This window comes from Amaranthus tricolor, chromosome 10, assembly GCF_026212465.1.
Source record: "Amaranthus tricolor cultivar Red isolate AtriRed21 chromosome 10, ASM2621246v1, whole genome shotgun sequence".
Classification (NCBI taxonomy): Eukaryota; Viridiplantae; Streptophyta; class Magnoliopsida; order Caryophyllales; family Amaranthaceae; genus Amaranthus; species Amaranthus tricolor.
This window is the reverse complement of record NC_080056.1, coordinates 22543555-22563773: the sequence shown is the minus strand read 5'-3', so window position 1 is coordinate 22563773 and position 20219 is coordinate 22543555. Positions and strand designations below refer to the sequence as shown.

General features: G+C 35.4%; 1 protein-coding gene across 1 annotated transcript; it reads left to right on the top strand.

Moving 5' to 3' along the window:
• Positions 1–862: 862 nt before the first annotated feature.
• On the top strand, positions 863–10699 carry LOC130825424 (cytochrome c-type biogenesis protein CcmE homolog, mitochondrial). The gene is made up of 2 exons (XM_057690652.1): positions 863–1459; positions 10124–10699. Exons 1-2 carry the CDS (start codon positions 1026–1028, stop codon positions 10401–10403), a joined length of 714 nt encoding a protein of 237 aa, XP_057546635.1. The 5' UTR covers positions 863–1025; the 3' UTR covers positions 10404–10699.
• Positions 10700–20219: the final 9520 nt, after the last annotated feature.

The following is a 20219-nucleotide window of genomic DNA, read 5'->3' as shown; positions in this document are numbered from 1 at the left end:
AAAATTATGTAATGTAGATTAGTGGCGAAAGATTTATAATTAGGGTTTTTCAGTAGTTAAGAATAAAAAATTTGCCCTCAAAAAAATCATAAGGCAAAAGACGTCTCAAAATCATCACAGACCACAAACATGCACAAAGTCAAGCTAAGTAAAAAATTAACGAAATCATAAGTCAAAAAGAGGAACGATAGATCCATAATTAATCAACCCAGACCAGAGGAGAGAGAGGGAATATCATACAAACCTGATTTTAAGGATGAAGATGAAGAACAAATCAAGATCAGAGGAGAGAGAGGGAAAATCGTTATTAAGGGCTTGAGATTGATTTTGAAGGATTATTCCTTCTCTACGCTTCTTCAAAAGATTATCTTCCATATTATTCTTCTTGATCTCCACCAAATTTAAGAAACTCATATTTACAAAACCAAGAACCCAAATTAGAGGGGAGAGAGAGAAAGAGGTGAAATCGATTTTTAAGGATGAAGAACAAACCTATATCAAAGAACCCAAATTAGTGGAGTTAGAGACAGGGTGGAAATGAAGGTCAGTGAAGAAAGAGGATGAAGATGAAGATGAAGATGAAGAGACTCAAGAAAGAGATGAAGAACCCATGAAATTAGGATATTAAATTACTTAGGTAAGTAGGGCTGTTTTTGTAATAACACATGAAAAATGAGGATAATTTTGTAAGAAAATCAATGTCAAAAAATGAAATGAAATAACTAAGATAAACTTATGCAATAAAAAAATGAAATAAGTAAAAAGAATTGAAGAGTTTATGTAATTATTATTGTAAGACTCAAAATAAAAATCAAGTTTGACCATTTTAAGAGTAAATGACAAAATCAAGTTTGAGTTCAAGCTGATGTTGGTCAAATCCATTTTATAGAGCTCGCATAACTCTAGAGGTGTCCAACATGGAAATCGACAGACAGCTTTCTTAAAGCCGACTCCAGAAAATTCAATTCCATCACCCCCACAATAACCCTCCCCCAGGGCTTCTTCTTCCTCTAATCTCTCCATAAATGGCGGCCAGATCCACCACTTTCCGTCTTCTTCACCGTCTCTTTCACCGACATCCACAAAACCCACCATCATTTGCGTCTCCTCCTTTCTCTCTTTACTCTCTCGCCTCTTTCTCTACCGCCGCTTCCCGCCGTCAACCCAAAAAAGTCGACATCGGAGCTCGAGCAAGGCAGCTTCAAACTCGCCGATTATGGACTTACGCTCTTACTTTTTCTGGTGTCGCTGGTTTCGTCATCTTGGTGCTCAACAATTTTCAAGATCAACTTGTTTTTTATGTTACTCCTTCTGAAGCATTAGATAAATTTCATGCGAATCCTTCCAAAAATAAGTTTCGATTAGGTGGATTGGTTCTTGAAGGTAGCGTTCATCAATCTCCTTCGTCTCCTGATACGGAATTCGTTGTCACTGATCTTATCACCGATGTTCTCGTTAGGTATTTCTCCTACTTCAGTTTTGTTATTTCTTTTCGGTTTTGTGCTATTTTTGTGATGCTATATTGCTTATTATGATAACAATTTGGACTGTCAAATTGTTGAATCAATGTAGTAATATGACCGCTAGTCTTGTTGGGTATTCTGTTTATGTTTTTGATTTTCTTTCAATTTTTTGCTAATTTTGTTTATTATGTTACACTTTTGTGAGAATTCGATGTTGATTTGTTATTTTGATTGTAATTTAGCCCGCGGAATGTTGAATCAAAGTACTTCAACCGGCTGCTACGCTTCTTTGTTTTCATGCTATCTAATGCATTATTTTATTTGGAACTAATACTTTAGGTATTTTTTTTACTTAAATTTGATTTTTCTTAGGATTTTGAGCGTTTTTGGGAGTCATTGATGTTGATTTCCTTATAATGATCATAATTTGGACTATAGAATTTTTTAATCAATATGGTTTATATTTATTTTATTTGGGGTTTCAATGATTGGATAAAGGATTGGAATTTACAGAGAGTGATGTAGGTGAGAGGTTGATTACTTTAGGTATTTCTTCTACTTAGATTTGGTTTTCTTTTATTTTTCACTAATTTGTGTGTTATGCTTCACTTTTTGCGAGAATCTGATGTTTATTTTTTATGATCATTGCTTTACTGGACACAATTAGGATCAATAATGATCGGATTCAAATTGGAATGGATGTAATTCTGTTGAGAGTTTTATTTATTAATCCTTAGCTCTTTCTACATGGTGAGATTATGACTACACAAGTAACACACATTAGGGGCCAAAGGGTGTCTCTAGGGACTATCTCTGACACCCAATTCAATAGTTATAACAATTGGAGTACCTAGTTAGCCTGATTCCTGAGCTGTTGACTTGGAGGTTCTATGCTAGAATTTCACTAATGTCGTGAGAATGTAATAAATGCTTAATGAATATCAAAACACTTTTTAGGAGTTAAGGCTCTGAGGAAAGATAATAATGCGTCCATGGCGTTGATGAACATACTCGTATTTATAATAAGAAGTTAGGTCAGAGGCTTGAATAACTTGCTCCCACATTTCTCGTTATCATTGACAATTTGTTACTGAATTCATCTAGATTTTCCCACTACTTACCTAACAATCAAATCCTCAGTTGGTGGACAAGACCTTTTCTCATATAATCTACCTTGGGACACAAGGTGAAACATTGCAAGAATATCATATACGATTCAGACCAAAGCTCCAGATAGCCCCTGAAACAATCTATTAATCCAATTTGGACATTCTTGTTTGGTACACACATACAATCATAATTTGGACTATAGTGCTTGAATCTATATGGTTTACAATACTTTTAGGGTATGTTTGAGTGAGTGATTAGAGAATGGCTTGGAGTTTACAGAGAATGGTGTGATTTAGAGTTTGAATAATTCATAAGCATGAGTAATATGACAACCTATGTTAGTTGGACTCGTGTACTGATTTTGGATACATCTAAATATTCAATTTTATGTCTGAAATGAAGTGTCGAAGTGTTATACCAATGTCCGAGCATTAAGGATCGGATACGGGTTTGTGAAGCAAAATGAAGAGTCTAAGTAACATAGATGACAACTAGCTTTGTTAAACATTTCGTTTAAGTTTTTTTTCTCTCTTAATTTTGCTATTTTTTCTTTTTGACGTTTCACTATTTGTTCAAATTCGTTATTGATTTCGTTATTACGGTCTATATTTGGACATATTTGGACACTAGAATCATTGAATCAATGGTTTAAAGCAAAATGAAGCAAAATGAAAAGTCCGACTAAGATAGATGACAACTAGTCTTGTTAAGCATTTCGTTTAAGTTATTTTTTTCTCTCTTAATTTTGCTTTTTTTTTTTGTGATGTTTCACTATTTGTTCGAATTCGTTATTGATTCTGTTATCATGGTCTTTATATGGACATAATTTGGACACTAGAATCATTGAATTAATGGTTTGATTGTTTGAGTGGATGATTGGAGAAAGGCTTGGGATTCACAGAGGATAAGAAAATGTGTAATATGATCGCTAGTTTTACTAGGTGTTCTGCTAAGTTTTTGGTTCTTTTTTTGATCTTTTTAACTGATTTCATTTGTGAAGTTTCACATTAAAAATAATTTATATGTTGATATCATCAGACATCAATATGATCACAGTTTGAATTTTAAAATGTTGGTGTTATCTTGGGCTATATGTTAGATCTAGAGCTCCATACAATTATATAGACAAGTGATTCAAGATTTCTAGGATCAATACTCTGCTTAGTCCAATTAAACTCTAACTTTTTCCATTGGAGAATGAAAGAAAAGTACATTGTAGTAAGAGACTGATTATGTTATTTTCGAGGAAAATAGCTAATTAAGCTTATTATACAAACGAGTATTTTTCCTATCTATTACAATGCTATCTAATGACTTGAATTATTATTGCCAAGTATCCTAAGTTTGCTGGAAAACTAACAAACTTCAAGTTTGTTGTAATTAAGTGTGGCACCCTATGTTGAGAGAGTCAAAGCGTAAGCTTAGTGATGCTTTTGGTCACTAAAGTATTTTCCTTTTTCTATCTTTCGCTGGAAGTAAAAGCTTTAGGTTGAGCCATGGTTATCATAATTTAAATTTCGATTTACGATACTACGACTCTAAAATTCAGGCGAGCGATATAGATCTTATGCAGAATTTTAATAATGTAAGGATCGTTCAATGCTACCAAAATCAAGAATATGAGTGATGATTATAACACAAATTTACGTCTTACAACCCAACAATCTGATTCTACAAAAGTAATCGTAATCTTAAAAAAATTTCTTATTCTAGCTTTTACTGCATAAACTTACTCGTATAGGATTAGACAACCTAAAAGAGGTATATTTGATCCGGTATGGTCATATGCATAATAGATGAGTAATTTTGAGTATGTTGCCTTAATTAGCTTTTACCTTAAAGTTTATAGACATTTGGATGGTGCATGTTATTAAATCCGGAATAACTTTATTGTAATAAACCTTTTTTTGTTTGTAATGTTTCCTTTATGGAAGATAGCTTATTCCTTAGAAGATATCAAGTTGCCCAAGCATAGCTTAAAAATGTGTAAAAGTACGGTAAAAATATTGGTTCGTATTTATTAAAATATTTTATAACGCGACTGAGATGATACAATGCAAGCCTGTTTTTGCACTATGTGCCCATGTCCTCGATACTTCAAACATTGTGCAAGTTCTTAAAACTCATTGATTATATTATTAATGTATACAATTGTAAGAGTGAGATGTTCACCGTGTCATTTTGAAGTTTAAGAACACTTGCTATTACATGTTTGGGAGAATTAAGAAGCCTCTCTAGCATCCTTACGTAATCTCTCAAGATCTTCATTGAGATAACTTTGTGTATGAACTGATAATTGCTAATGTGAGAAAGATGATGATTAGGGAAAAGAGAGAGAACTAGAGAAGAAGGTTTAGATTAAGAATAAGAAATTGAGAAGGATAAAATAAGAAATTAAGAAGGAGAGCAGAGAATAAAGAAAGGGTTCAGGGAAAGAGAAATACAAGAGGGAGAATTCATATCATATTCCTTTCATATCCTAACCAATTATTACATCATCATATATATAGCTAAAATGCCTAACAACCTTGTTGCCATTTGCTAAATTGGTTACACAATATTCCTTTTCTAGAAGCTTCACTAAAAGAATATTCTACCCCACTTATGTAGATATTGTTTCATCACATTACCGGCCGCTTAAAGTTTCACCTTGCCCTCAAAGTGGATAAAAATTATCTTGGCCTTCCACAGTAAAAACTTCCCAATTTGCACAATGTATAGAGCATAAAATGACTTGGTCCTCCTTCAAAATGAAGTAAAAATATCCATCAGAAACCCAATTACTGTTCCCTGTGCTAGCGGGTATTACTATCGTATAAGATCTCTTTGTTCTTTTGTATTTGTCAATTATAAGATAATTACACATCAATATAAACTGAATTTTTAGGGTAAGTTGAGTATTATTATATTCAAAATAAGTAAAGTGATGATGGTAGTATTGAAAATAGGTTTAAAAAAGGGATTATATATGAAAAGATCATTCAATAAACAATTTAAATCAAAATATTTACACAAAAATAATAGAAAAACTTTAAAACTATTTATTACTATGTATATGAATTAACACCAAAATACCTAAATGTACTATCTATGCAAAGATTATTACCGCAAAAAAAAGAACTTCATTATTAGGATTTTTACATTATTTTTGAAATGTGGTCATGTAAGTAAAAGATTATCAATAAAAAGATTGTTTTAGTAGTTTGTTTGTAATATTTATAACATTATATATTTTCTAATATTTTATGAATGATGATTCGTCAATGAAAATAAGTTTTTACCTAAATAATTAATGTTTTAATCAATAATTAAATTTTAATGTGTATCGTAAGTGTTTAAGGTAAGAAATCAAGTAAATAGGGTAATTTTATAATATTTTGTAAATAGTTCTTTTATTTTTTAAAATAATTTGTTGAATGTAGTCATTAAGTAATATATTATTATAAAAGGATTGTTATTTTCTTTTCTTAATTCTTTACGATAATTCTGATAATTTATGATTAATATATCAGTGAAAATAAATTTTAAACCAACTGATTAATTAGTTATCCAATAATTAAAATTTAGTATATATGTTAATTGTTTAAGGTAGAAAATTAATTAAATAAGGTATAATTAAATTAATTTAATTATACCTTATTTGATTAATTTTTAATCGAAAGATCTTATGTTATAGACTACCAAATAGTTAGAAAGATCTTTATTATAGGCTAATAAACATCGTTTAATTAGGAAAAAAAGAGCGGGAAAATTTATGTTGTAGTGTTGATACGTGTCACATATTGCTTTTTCATTAGTATATTGTATAGAAAATAGAAATATCTTATATTATAGACTACCAAATAGTCAAAATGATCTATTATAGACCAATAAACATTTCTCATTGATGACGTCACTACTGACGTAAGTGATGATGTCATCATCATTTTCAAAAGTTAAACCCTACTTTTTCATCAAAATTCCTAAATACCCATTTACCCATTTCCTCTTCTGAAGACTTAAAAACCCCAAGTTTTCTCTTCTCTTGCACAACTGATTTTGGTCTCCATCAAGAACAGGCGCCGCGCCACCGCCCCCAGTGCCTGTCAACACCCAGAAAATTCCGGCGGTCTCTTCCTCTGCCCAGCCGCAGTCGCAGCCTTCTTTTTTCCCTTTTCTCCTTATTTTTTCTTCTTTCACAACCAAAAACCCTAACAATTCAAAACCCAACTAAGTCTTCAATCTCACGCCACCGGCAACCTCACAATCCCTCTCAGCTTTGCTTCTACCGCCGGAAAGTCTACATAGATTCTCGGTCACATTGTCCATTGTCCAAGTTCCGCCTCCTCTTTCTTCTCTTCTCTTCTCTTCTCTTCTCTTTTTTTCTTGTCCCATGAACTTAAAAATATTTCCTCTCAGGCCACCTCTGGCAACTGTCCCGCCGTCCCACACCATCTGAGTTCTTCCCCACCAAGTGTTGTTTCCTTTGTGTCCATGTTTACCGGCCACTTGTATTTCTTCAACTTCTTTCTTCTTTTTTTTTGCGGATGGGGTTATTCTCCTCCCCCACCCAAGCTGTCGACTCTGCACCTTTTGACCACCATGCCGGCCCTCCTTTTTCCGTCGACCATCCTGTATCGTCACCTCTTTCTAGGACCACTAGACCCACAATAGACCCGATCCACATTCTCCCACTTTCTCTGACTATCGATCTTACTTCCTTTGCGCACTTTCTCTCCAACGCCCTCACCGGAATCCGGCCAGCCCTCACTGCCATCAACTTCCTTTCTTTTCTTTTTCTTTCTTGTTTTCTCTTCTTTGTTGTTTTTCTTTTTGGTGTTTTTCACTGGTGTTGGTCTTTTCTCCATGGTTGACTTGTTCCTGATTTTTTTCTCTTTTCTCTTCTGTGTACCTTCATTTCTTTCATTGTACTTCATTTGCTCACCAAGATCTGTTAGTTGATCTTCAATCTTTTCCAGTTCTCCAACCTCCACTTCATTCGCTTCATGGTTTGCCTCTTTTGTTCTCTCATGCTAAACAATTACCATTAATTCATCTTTCATCCCTTGATTGAAGATGAACGTTGAATACTGTTGTCACTACAATCATGTATTGAAAGTTCGGTTTCCTTTAATTGTTCATCACAAAACTCACACACTCCTTTTCCCCATTTTTCATAAATCTCCTTTGTAGAAGTTGGTTTGAATGAGTGAATGACATTTTCTAGGAAAGCTTTCTTGCAGATCTTTAAGGGTGAAAATTCAGCCCCAAAGCCCCCAAAATATGCATCTAGATTAGTTATCCTTGTATTTTCTGGACATGTGACTTCTCCGGCGGGTTTCCAGTCACCGAAATCGTACCGCTCTGATACCATGTTGTAATGAACTGATAATTGCTAATGTGAGAAAGATGGAGATTAGGGAAAAGAGAGAGAAGTGGAGAAGAAGTTTTAGATTAAGAATGAGAAATTGAGAAGGATAGATTAAGAAATTGAGAAGGAGAGCAAAGAATGAAGAAAGGGATCAGGGAAAGAGAAATACAAGAGGGAGAATTCATATCATATTCCTTTCATATCCTAACCAATTATTACATCATCATATATATAGCTAAATGCCTAACAACCTTGTTGCCATTTGCTAAATTGGTTACACAATATTCCTTTTTTAGAAGCTTCACTAAAAGACTATTCTACCCCTCTTATGTAGATATTGTTTCATCACACTTTGTTTATGTTGATTTGAAATCAAATAAGTGCAATTTTCTACCAGGAGCTAATCAGCTACACTAAATCTGACTGTATTTTAAATACAAAATTTCTCAAAATGAACAACATTGTTTGGTTTGAAAACTCTAATCTCTATTGACAAGATTATCCGTTGCATTATTCCATGTTCCTATTTGCTTTGAGTTTGACGCTTCAAATAATAAATCTTTACTTTTTCCATTGAATGTGTTTCTTACTAGGAGGGATACAGATCACGTTCACAAACATGTGTGATAAAACCTGTAACTTTTTCCATAACATCAACCTCTATAGCCCTATTGGGTTTTGAGATGCTTTGATATAGTTTAGAGGTTCTAACAGTTTGACTGGGACCTACACCCTGATGCTCTACAGTCAACTTAGGCCACAACAGCCACAAACCTCTGTGTTGCTCTTTTTGCAATCATTATGGTATACCAATACCATGGCTAATGGTTATCTAGCGCATAAAATCATGAAGCTCTTTAGTAGGATGATGACTTTGTGTTGACCTTATAACGTTAGGAGTATGGCTTGAGGTATTAGGACATAATGAGACTGCCAATATGGATCAATTATGTTATCTTAAGCTAAGGACATAGTGTAATAGAATGGAAAGTATGTTTTGCATGAGTAAAAACATAATCTCTGGCTGGAATGTCAATGAATCCTGTTTCAGATGCATGGAAGAGTTGATGAAATTCTTCTGCTTCTATGGGTGTATACTTAAGAAGTTGGATGGATATTTCATGCTATGTGTAATGTTCACATAATACTAGGCATTGTGAGATCAATATATTAGTGTTAAAAAATATATATTATTGGACGTTGTAACAATGTTTGAATTTTGATATGGACACGAATACGACAATGAGCATGTTTAATAAATATATATTTTATAGCAATTAATATTAATCATTTATATTTTATGACAATAAATATTAAGTTATTTTGGAGAGTAATAAATATTGAACAAACTGAAATGATAATTTCAAAAGATATGTACTTAGTTGTCCAACAACATAACAAGATTATAGAAAGAGTATATTAATTCTATATAAATTTTCACCATAAGTAAAAGAATAGAAAAAAAATTCACTTCCACATAAAACTCTCGGTCTTTGTTATCTTGAAATCAGAAGAAAGGTTTTTCTTTATCTTGAAAACAGAACAAAGGTTTTTCTATATCTTGAAAACAGTTTAGAACTCTATTACTATCTTAAAAATAGAAAGACCCATCTTTGACATTTCATAAACAGAAAAAATAAACCTTTCTTCTTTCCTATTCGTTCCACCTCTTCTTCTCCAAAAGTTTAAGGCTACTTGCAGATAATCACTTTGGGGCAAAAACTTGATGAAAGGAGCTTCATTAGCAAACTTTCTAGAATCTCATTAAGTTTGTAAGAGAAAAGCTCATCTCACCCTTTCTCATAGGCTCTTCCTCCTCTTTACTCGTTCTTCACTTCTCTAATGGAGTCAGCTCAAGTTCTTAGACCTATGTCCAAGTTAACCACGCTATCTGTGTCCGTGTCGTGTCGTCTCAAGAAGGGTATGGCGGGGTTTTTGTAGTGTCAGGGTATTGCTACAGTTGTGTCAGCACATTTCTTTCCTTACAAAGTTCTCTTATTAGGTATTGAAGAACCAACTCTCTGTTAATCCACGCTTGCTATAAGGCGTAAGTGTGAACTAACAAGTATTTGTGTGATTTTTATTTATAATATACAATGTACATCCTTTTAAAAAGGGTCTATCATGATGTCTATTCTCTTCGAAATTTTATTTTCAAAACTTTTTGTTGCTTTGTCATGGAGTCCCATTTTATGTTTAGGTATCAAGGATCATTGCCTGATTTGTTTAGAGAAGGTCACTCAGTGGTTGTAGAAGGATTTGTGAAGCCTTTTACGGATGAAATTAAGGCATCAACAGGGAGTGCAAAGTGCAAGGAGGTGACAGCAAAGGCAAGAAGTGGGGAGTGTTACTTCTCTGCCACGGAAGTTTTGGCCAAGCATGATGAGAAATACATGCCTGGAGAAGTGGCTGCTGCTATTGAGAAGAACAAGAAAAAGATCGATGAGGAGGCTGAGGCAAAAAAGACTGCTACTGTATGAAATTCATTGTACGATTATGAAGCTAACTAGCTTTGATGATTTTTTTTTTCTCCGCTTTCAATAATACAAATTGAATGTATTCAGTTGAGTAAGAAAATAGTAGATTCTATAAGTTTGCATAGTTTGGAGAAGAGGACGGGATGATATACAACAATTTTGAAGAATAGAGTTTTGATTCATGACTTGTATCTATCATTTAACATTGATTTTCACCCTGGGATGATGGGGATTGTTTATACTCGTGATATTAATGAATATATGTAGTTCATTATTGCTTATTTTGCAATTCTTTTGGATATGAAGTGTGAATTGGAATGCTAAATGACTTTTGTGATTGTAGTATCTTTGTAACTGTGCTGTATAACCTTTCTGTAAAAGTTATGTATTTTGAACAAGAAGTTTGTCGTTTTGATTTCTGTATACGAGCAGCTCCTACCTTGTCACAGTTTAGAGCGCCTGGACGGTTATGGCGATTGAGCAGATCAGTGTAAAGTTGAACCCAAGCATATATGTACTGTTTACCGGCGGACTGATGTCATTTCTAATGCTCATTTATGTAGCATGGCAAGTATTTGATGCATCTGTTCAATTTTCTTGCTTAAGGAAAGAAACTTAGTGCAACTGATTGAAGGCTGTTTCGAAATTGAGAGCATGAGCAGGACTGAGTTGTGGTTCTTACATTTTGAATGACCTAATTTCATTGGAAGTAAGGAAATTGCTTCATTAGAAATTTATCATTTGAATGAAACATGAACGGAATTCAAGTTGTATACACCAATTAAATAATTGAATTCGAGATCTTTCCAGGGCCATGTAGTAATAATTTTCAATTTTATTCAATGCTATGAAATTTTTTTAAATCCGCAATGCTCCGAAGTTGCAATAAATCAATGTAAAAAGTTGTGTTGAATATTTAGTCTCACTATGAGAAGATGTTTCTATGTCGTTGATCTCTTTCATCTACTTCTGTTTCTCATCTATAGTGCAAAAAATTTATTGGTCAAATTCTCGTACTTTGTCAAGGAATTACTTTTTTTTAAGATGAACATGAAGATTAGCATAAATCAAGTTTAGCCAAGGTTAAAAGACCTTAAGGGAAAGAATCCGTACAAATCTTTTCATTGGTTAACCCCGTATCACATCTAGTAACTAAGTGAACTAACATGTTACTGTCCCTTCTAACAAAACTACAATTGAAACCAAACAAACAAGAGCTTAAATCAAAACACACAATCAAAGATCTGATGAACTGGGGAGGAGATTCAACTTTGTTCTCAATGGCAGACACCACATTCATGGAGTCCCCTTCAAGATTAACATAGTTGTAGCCAAATCTCAAAGACAGTTCGACTGCAAATTGAGCCGCAACAGCCTCGCATGTGTCTACGGACCATCTTGACACCACTTGACGAACACCCGCCCCCAGTACAATACCCTTGTCATCTCGAATCACACCCCCCAAACCCTGATAATCTCCAGAAGTTACATGAGCATCCACATTAACCTTTTCCCAGCCAGAAGGAGGAGGAGATTAGGTGTGAAAATGAGGAAAGTGTGTGGGTTGATGAATCATGACCTTTGATGAGTACATGGAGTAATCAGCCATGGCTAAAACTAACAGCTAGCTTCAATGAGTCACTGATATCATTCTCAAAGATTTGTTTGTTACAGTGGAACCAAGAAGCCCATAAGGTAGTGCAGATGGAGGTGAATTCTTCTTTTGAAGCATGATCATGGAGCCATTAGAAGAAATCAACAAAAGATTTGCGAGGTGCATCAGCAACGAGGGAGGCAGCAGCATGTTGGACCCATATGGGCTTCGAGTTCGGACAATCACATGAAGCATGCATGAGAAATTCGTTACCACACAAACACCTATCACAGGAGGGGGATGGAACACAAAATCTGTTGTAGAGGACTCCTTTTGTAGCTAAAGACCCTTTACATGCTCTCCATAGGAAATGTCGAAGTTTAGGGGGACCCAAAACCTTCCAAATGGTACTCCATAGCTTAGCCATAGCCACATCATCGGGAATATCATCATCAGCATTGTGACCAAAAAGGGTCAGCCAATAACCACTCTTGACAGAGAATATGCCATTCTTGGTCAAGCTCCAAAATAACTTATCACAAGGTCATCTTCTAGATAGGGGAACAGAAAGAATAGCCTCAACCGTATCTGCATTAAAAGAGCGAGTGAGAGCCTCAATATCCCATGAAACAGAAGTGAAATCAATAAGATCGGACACCCGCATATTAGAACTGCTCTCCGGCTGTATATTGGGAGTAATCAACCTTTACCCCTTCGCAATCCATGTGTCATGCCACACTCGAACATTAAGACCGTTGCCAATACGCCAACCTAACCCCTCAACAAGTAAGGATTTTGCACCCCAAATACTACTCCATGTAAAGCTCAGGTCGTAACCTCCTTACGCCTCCAACACAGATGTGTTCTTAAAATAACGTGCTTTGAGAACATTCAAGAGGAGGGGGTTTGTACCCTCAAGCAAATGCCAAGACTGTTTAGCAAGCAAGGTGGAATTAAAACATTTGAGATCACAAAAACCCATTCTACCCTTTGCCTTTGGTAAGCACATATGACTCCAATTATGCAGTGAATCTTCCTACGTTCATTGCTAGATCCCCACCAGAATTTTGCAAACATAGCATGGATCTCATCGATCAAACCATAAGGTAAACTAAATATGCTCATGATATAAATAGGAATGGCTTGGATAACCGATTTGAAAAGCACTCCTTTACCTACTCTTGACAAGAATTTCTCTTTCCACCCTTAAAGCTTCTTCCATACCCGATCCTTTAAGCACGAAAAGATTTTCTTCTTTGAGCGGCCGATAACTGTAGGTAAACCCAAATACTTCACATGACGATCACATCCTTCACACCCCCAGGATATCCATAATGTTTTTCCTTAACTAATGATGTACACCTTTGCTAAAGGAGATTTTGGTCTTATCATAATTTACTTTTTGACCAAACGCTCTCTCATACTTTCTAATAATATTCGCTACTTCTGAGCACACCTGCACTGATGCTTTAGCAAACAAAATACTGTCATCTGCAAAGAATAAATGAAATTAAATAAGGGCACCCCAACAAATACGAATACAATTAATATCCCGCTTATCAATGCAACAAGAAATCAACTTTGAAAAAGCCTCAGCGCAGATAATAAAAAGGTACGGAGATATCAAATCACCCGGTCTCAGACCTCTAGAAAGAACAATGTCTTCACACACTTTCCCATTGATCTTAAAGGAGAAAGACACACTAGAAATGCAACTCGTAATGCGACGAACCCAAGTAGCACTAAAACCCATCTTAAGCATCACTCTCTCAAACAAACACCGCTCAACCCTATCATATGCTTTACTCATATCCAGCTTAAGGGCAAAAGCTACTTCCCCCCCCCCCCCCATTTCCCCATCTATTCATTGCATGAAAGGCTTCAAAAGCAAGAAGGGCATTATCCGTAATCAATCTCCTAGATACGAAAGCACTCTAGTTCACATAAATAATATCCCCTAAAAACCCTTTGAGTTTATTTGCCACCACTTTTGAGACAATTTTGTAAATTACATTGCTGCAGCTAATAGGACGATAATCAGACATCATTTTTGGTTCATTAATTTTAGGGGTGTTTGGCACAAGGGAATAAGACTTGTGAGACTTTAAGATGAAACTTTTAAGTTGAGACTTTAAAAATAAAAAAGTTTCATCCCTTTTTTCTTTGGGACTTCTTCCATTTTAGTCTCATTCCCTATTCCCATTCTCTCTAAACAAATAGAGAGTTGGACTTATATTTGAAACAAAGTCTCATTCCCTTCCTCAAATCCCTCATACCAAACACCCCCTTAGGGATAAGGGAAATGCAGGTTTTATTTATAGACGTCAGATCAAGATTACCCTTTCTTTAAGCTCTTCTTAATGCTTCTTAATTTCTGAGACAACTTTACAAATTCTTCACCGTAGTAGTTTTGGGCGAAATTGTGTAGTCTCAACTCAGTCTCGATTTAGTCTCGACCTAGTCTCGACCGAAATCAAACAATTCGATCGAAGTTTAAACTTAAGTTTGGCAGTGACTTTTTCATTACAATCAGTCTCGACCGAGATTGGTTAGTCTCGACCGATACTTAGAGCAATGACTTGACAGTGGACGCAATAGCTAATCTCGATTAAGTCTGAGATCAATCTCGACAAAGACTATCTTCAACTAGAATCAGAGGCTTCAAATAGTATTCAAGATATTTTCAAACTCAATACATGATCCATAAGCCTTTAAATGTTGTCCCAATTATGCATATTTGTTTTCTTGATGTTTGGTGGACTTTAACTAGGAACGGAGTGATCAAAAGTAGCTTGAATATATCCAAAAATATCCACAAAGACACCAAATGGTACAAAATAGCATATGTACCTATTCTAGCTTATTTTCATCACTTTTGTCCTCAAAACTTACTATTTAATATTCTAGATACACCCCATAGAAGACAAATAAGTGTAAAATCATACACTTATCAACCATGCCTTTCCAATTAAAGAAATTTAGTCTCCTTCTACTCTTGTAAGGTTTATGGGTAGAACATGTCGCTAAATTTTGCCATAAGGTTTATGGGTAGAACATGTCCCTAAGTTTTGCCAAGAATACATCTAATGACTAGTTAAAGGGATGGTATGCTCTACCAGTAGGAGCAATGCTTATCATTTGTCTGAACCCATCACTCAGTAGGATCCTCAAACGTAACATCACTTAATATTCGATCCGTTATACGAAACTAAAATTGCAAAAGATGAAAGGAAATTTAGATGTTACATTAAAAATAAGATAAAAAAACAATAAATAATATTTAAAAATATGAGTGGGAAATTCAGCAGCATATCTGCTACAAAAATCAAGGATATGATGATATAGAAAGCATAATAAAATAATTAAAAAAATCCTAAGGCCTTATTGCCTTTCAATTAATTTATACTTGCTTCTTCAACTTAATAAGCTCTTCCATCTTGCTTCTTCTATTAAAATGCAACACTTCTTCTTTCCTTAGTCTTCTTTAATTCTTCATTGAAAAAACTACACTCCGTATCCACTTCCATTGAAACGCCATTAAGGTAATTTTATTATTGTTTTTATTTTTATTTTTTTGTGAAGTTGTGTGTAATTTTTATATATATGAATGCTTTTTGTATTTTGGTGTGGATGACCTTATTTTCATAATTCATTTTAATTATATAGTAAGACATTTTCAATGTTATTTTTATATTATTCAATGTTATTTTGATGTGTTATGTGTTGCGTGTGTTTGTACTACTTTTGATGTGGAATGTGAATGAACAATATTGTACTAATTTATATATTTTCAAGTTTATATTATGAGTTTTTAAATGGGTTTTGTATATTTTTGGGTTTTTAAATGGTCTATTTTAATGTAAATATATATTGTTATTAGAATGGACTCAATTTGAACAAAGAATATTGGTTGCTCCCCCTTGTAATGCAATTTTTCATGAGGGAGCCGAGGACAAGCTTTAATAATCCATAAAAAGGTTTATTTCACTAAATGGAAAAAAGGTAGTACAGGTAATTTTCGTTGAGAAATCGGGAATTTCAAATTGACTGATTATTTTAGATATTTATTTTTATGGGTTGGTTGAATTGGTAATACTTTGAGTAACAAGGACTAACTATCAATAAACTAAGTTTAGGGCTTGGGATTTAGACACATATTGACATGGAAAGGGGCTTTTACATAATAAAGTAACTAATTCGACTCTAAGAGTAGAATGATTCTAGTGGCTGTGAGCGATGAGATAGAAATTTCATAGCTTAATATACGGCCATGAAAAAACCTATTGGACTTTTTACCGCTCGACATGTCTACCTCTCGACATGTACGAAGATTTGAGGGAAAGAGAACAATTGGTTCAAATACTTTGAAAAACGATCGCCTAATGCTTTGCGATGATAAGAACAAACAACAATGAACAAAATAAGATTGACAAAGTAACAAACAAGGACACAAAGATTTAAGGAGGTTCACCCAATGATGGCTACGTCCTCCGTGGTGTGTAGTTTATGTTTATATTATATCAAATGAATACAAACAACACTTCAAAATATGAAGAATTACAATTGGGATAGAGATAACAACAATAGGCTATGTGTTTGGCTTAGGGGTTGTGTTTGATGTGTTTCTCATACATGAAGTGTGGGTATGAGAGCCCTATTTATAGTACTAGGTACTTGAAGATGAATGGCTCACATAATTACATAGTTAATATTGAGTAATGAATACTAAGAATTAAGTCTAAGGAGTTGAAAGGTCGAAAACAAGCATCCCATGCACATCAGAGACTTCGCTCGACCGGAACAGAGAGCTCGCTCGGGTCGAGCGGCTCGGTCGAGCGAGAAGCAGCATAATCTGGAGCATTCTGTCTGACTGCTCGACTAACCAAAAAAGGACTCGCTCGGTCGAGCGGAGAGCTTGCTCGGTCGAGCGAGTAGGTCGAGCGACCCTTCAGATCTTCTGACAGTAACTTTGTTCGAGCATCACAAATCAACCCTTACATATTCTTCATTAAACCTCATTAACACCCATAATTCTTCATCAATACTCCACACATAATTGCACCCATTTAGTTACCAAATAATCAAGAGTCACACTCATGAATTCATCCCATTAAAGTGCACTCAAGTCACACATTAGTATACTACCATTCATGATCATTAGTATACTACCATTCATAACAATCTCCACCTTGACTTGAGTTCACCCAAGTCACAACAACAATTCACTTCATAATAAAAACATACACACCTCAAAAATGCCCAAGAGGGCACTACCTCAAGCAAGGAGCTAAACCTACCAAGTCAACACATAATTCAAACTTGGTAGTAGGTAATGACTTTGTCATCATGTCGGCCGGATTTTCCGTAGTGTCAATCTTCTTCAATAACACCCTTTTGTGCACAACTTCATCCCGGATAAAGTTATACTTAATATCGATGTGCTTGGACCTTCTATGAAATGTATTTTGATTTCTAGCCAAATGAATTGCACTTTGACTATCACAATGCACACTTACTTCACACACCTCATTGTATTTTGCCTCTTTGAATGACTCGGCCACGGCTATGTACTCCGCTTCGGTTGTAGAAAGAGCAACCACATCTTGCAAAGATGATTGCCAACTAATCGCCGAACCACCCAAAGTAAACACGAACCCACTTGTGGACTTTCTATTATCTAGATCACCACCATAATCTGAGTCACAAAACCCGGTTAGCTCACTTGAATTTTTCCCATACATGAGACAAACATTTGAAGTATCTTTTAAATACCTCAAAAGCCATTTTAGTGCCTCCCAATGTCCCTTACCCGGATTAGACATATATCTACTCACCAAACTCACCACATGAGCAATGTCGGGCCTATTTACACAATAGCATACATAACGCTACCAACGGCACTAGTATATGGAATTCTTACCATTTGCTCTTCTTCCTCTTTAGTTTGTGGACTCAAATTCTTGGACAATTTAAAATGAGAAGCAAGAGGAGTAGACACACCTTTAGCATCATCCATGGAGAAACGTTGAACAACTTTCTCTATGTACTTTCTTTGACTGAGGTATAAGACACCCTTAGCCCGATCTCTCAAAATCTCCATCCCAAGAATCTTCTTGGCTTCACCAAGATCTTTCATATCAAACTCACTTGAAAGCAACTCTTTCAAGTTCTCCACCTTAAGCAAAGAGCTACATGCTACTAGCATATCATCAACATATAAGAGCAAATATAGTAAAGAACCATCTTCAAACTTCTTAAGATACACACAGCTATCGTAAGAACTTCTAATAAAATCATGTGAAATCATAAAGGAATCAAACCTTTTGTACCATTGCCTTGGAGATTGCTTCAACCCATACAATGACCTCTTCAATCTACACACATGATTCTCCTTACCGGCTACCTCAAAACCTTCCGGTTGCTTCATGAATATTTCTTCTTCAAGCTCACCGTGAAGAAAAGCCGTCTTTACATCCAATTGATGTAACTCCAAATCCTCCATCGCCACCAAAGCAAGCAATGCTCTAATAGAAGAGTGCTTCACGACCGGAGAGAAAACTTCGTGAAAATCAATACTCTCAATTTGAGAATATCCCTTAGCAACAACCCTTGCTTTGTAGATGGGAGGAATATCACTTGAAGGACCCTCCTTCCTCTTGAATATCCACTTGCACCCCACAATCTTCTTTTTCTTTGGTGCAACAACGATATCCCAAGTTCCATTCTTCGCAAGAGACTCCATCTCTTGTTTCATAGCAATCAACCACTTGCTTGAGTCATTTGAGACCATAGCCTCCTTGTACGTACTTGGTTCATTTAACCCTTCGACTTCACTAGCAATGTTGAGAGCATAAGCAACAAAGTCACACTCTTCAATATACCTCCTTGGAGCCACGATCTTCCTTCTTTGCCTAGTTGTGGACAAAGGAGGAGACCTTTGTTGAACATCATTGTCTTTCTCATCATCAACATTGGAAGATTCAACCTCCACTTGTGCTTCATTACCATCATTATTAAAAGGTACATCAATATTAGATACAAGCATGCTATCTTCATCAAAAACAACATCTCTAGAAACAATAATTTTCTTTGAATCATTACACCATACCCTATACCCCTTTACACCCACTCCATATCCCACAAAAATACCTTTTCTAGCTCTAGGTTCTAACTTACCATCATTTACATGAAAATAAGCTGGACAACCAAAGACCCTAAGACTAGAATAATTTACCGGAGTGTTGTACCACACCTCTTGTGGCGACTTGAACTTCAAGGCGGTATTAGGAGAACGGTTGATCAAATAACATGCCGTAGCTACCGCTTCGGCCCAAAATTGCTTCCCCAAGTTTGCTTGATTAAGCATGCATCTTGCCCTTTCTAACAACGTTTTATTCATCCTCTCCGCAACACCATTTTGTTGAGGACGACCTGCACAAGTTCTATGTCTAACGATACCCTCATTAGAACAATATTTGAGAAATCTACTATCAACAAATTCAAGACCATTGTCAGTTCTCAAGGTCTTGATGCTCCTACCGGCTTTCTTTTCAATCATCTTCTTCCATTCCAAGAAGACATCAAAAACTTCATTTTTATGCTTTATAAAATAACACCAAACTTTTCTAGAGAAATCATCAATAAAGGTCAACATGTAGCTACAACCACTAAGGGAGGGGGTTCGTGAAGGTCCCCACAAATCGGAATGGACATAATCTAAAATCCCCTTAGTGTTGTGGATGGCGGGTTTAAAACTAACTCTCTTGTGTTTCCCATAAACACAATTTTCACAAAAACCAAGGTTCCCAAAATTTTTACCATCAAATAAACCTTGTTTAGAGAGTTCAAACATACCTCTTTCGCTCATGTGACCAAGTCTCAAATGCCATAGTTTGGTGTCACGATCGGACATTGTGCTTGTGGATACATTTGCTGAGCCAAGTATAGTTGAACCTTGAAGAGCATATAAACCCCCATTCAACTTCCCCTTCATCACCACTAGTGAACCCTTAGCTACCTTCATAACTCCACCTTCACATGTGATTCTACATCCGATCTTATCAAGAGTACCTAAAGATAAAAGATTCTTTTTCAAACCCGGGACATACCTTACATCGGTTAAGGTTCTCACGATTCCATCGAACATCTTCACCCTAATGCTCCCAATTCCAACAACCTTACAAGTGGTGTTGTTCCCCATGGTAACATTTCCCCCATCAACACTT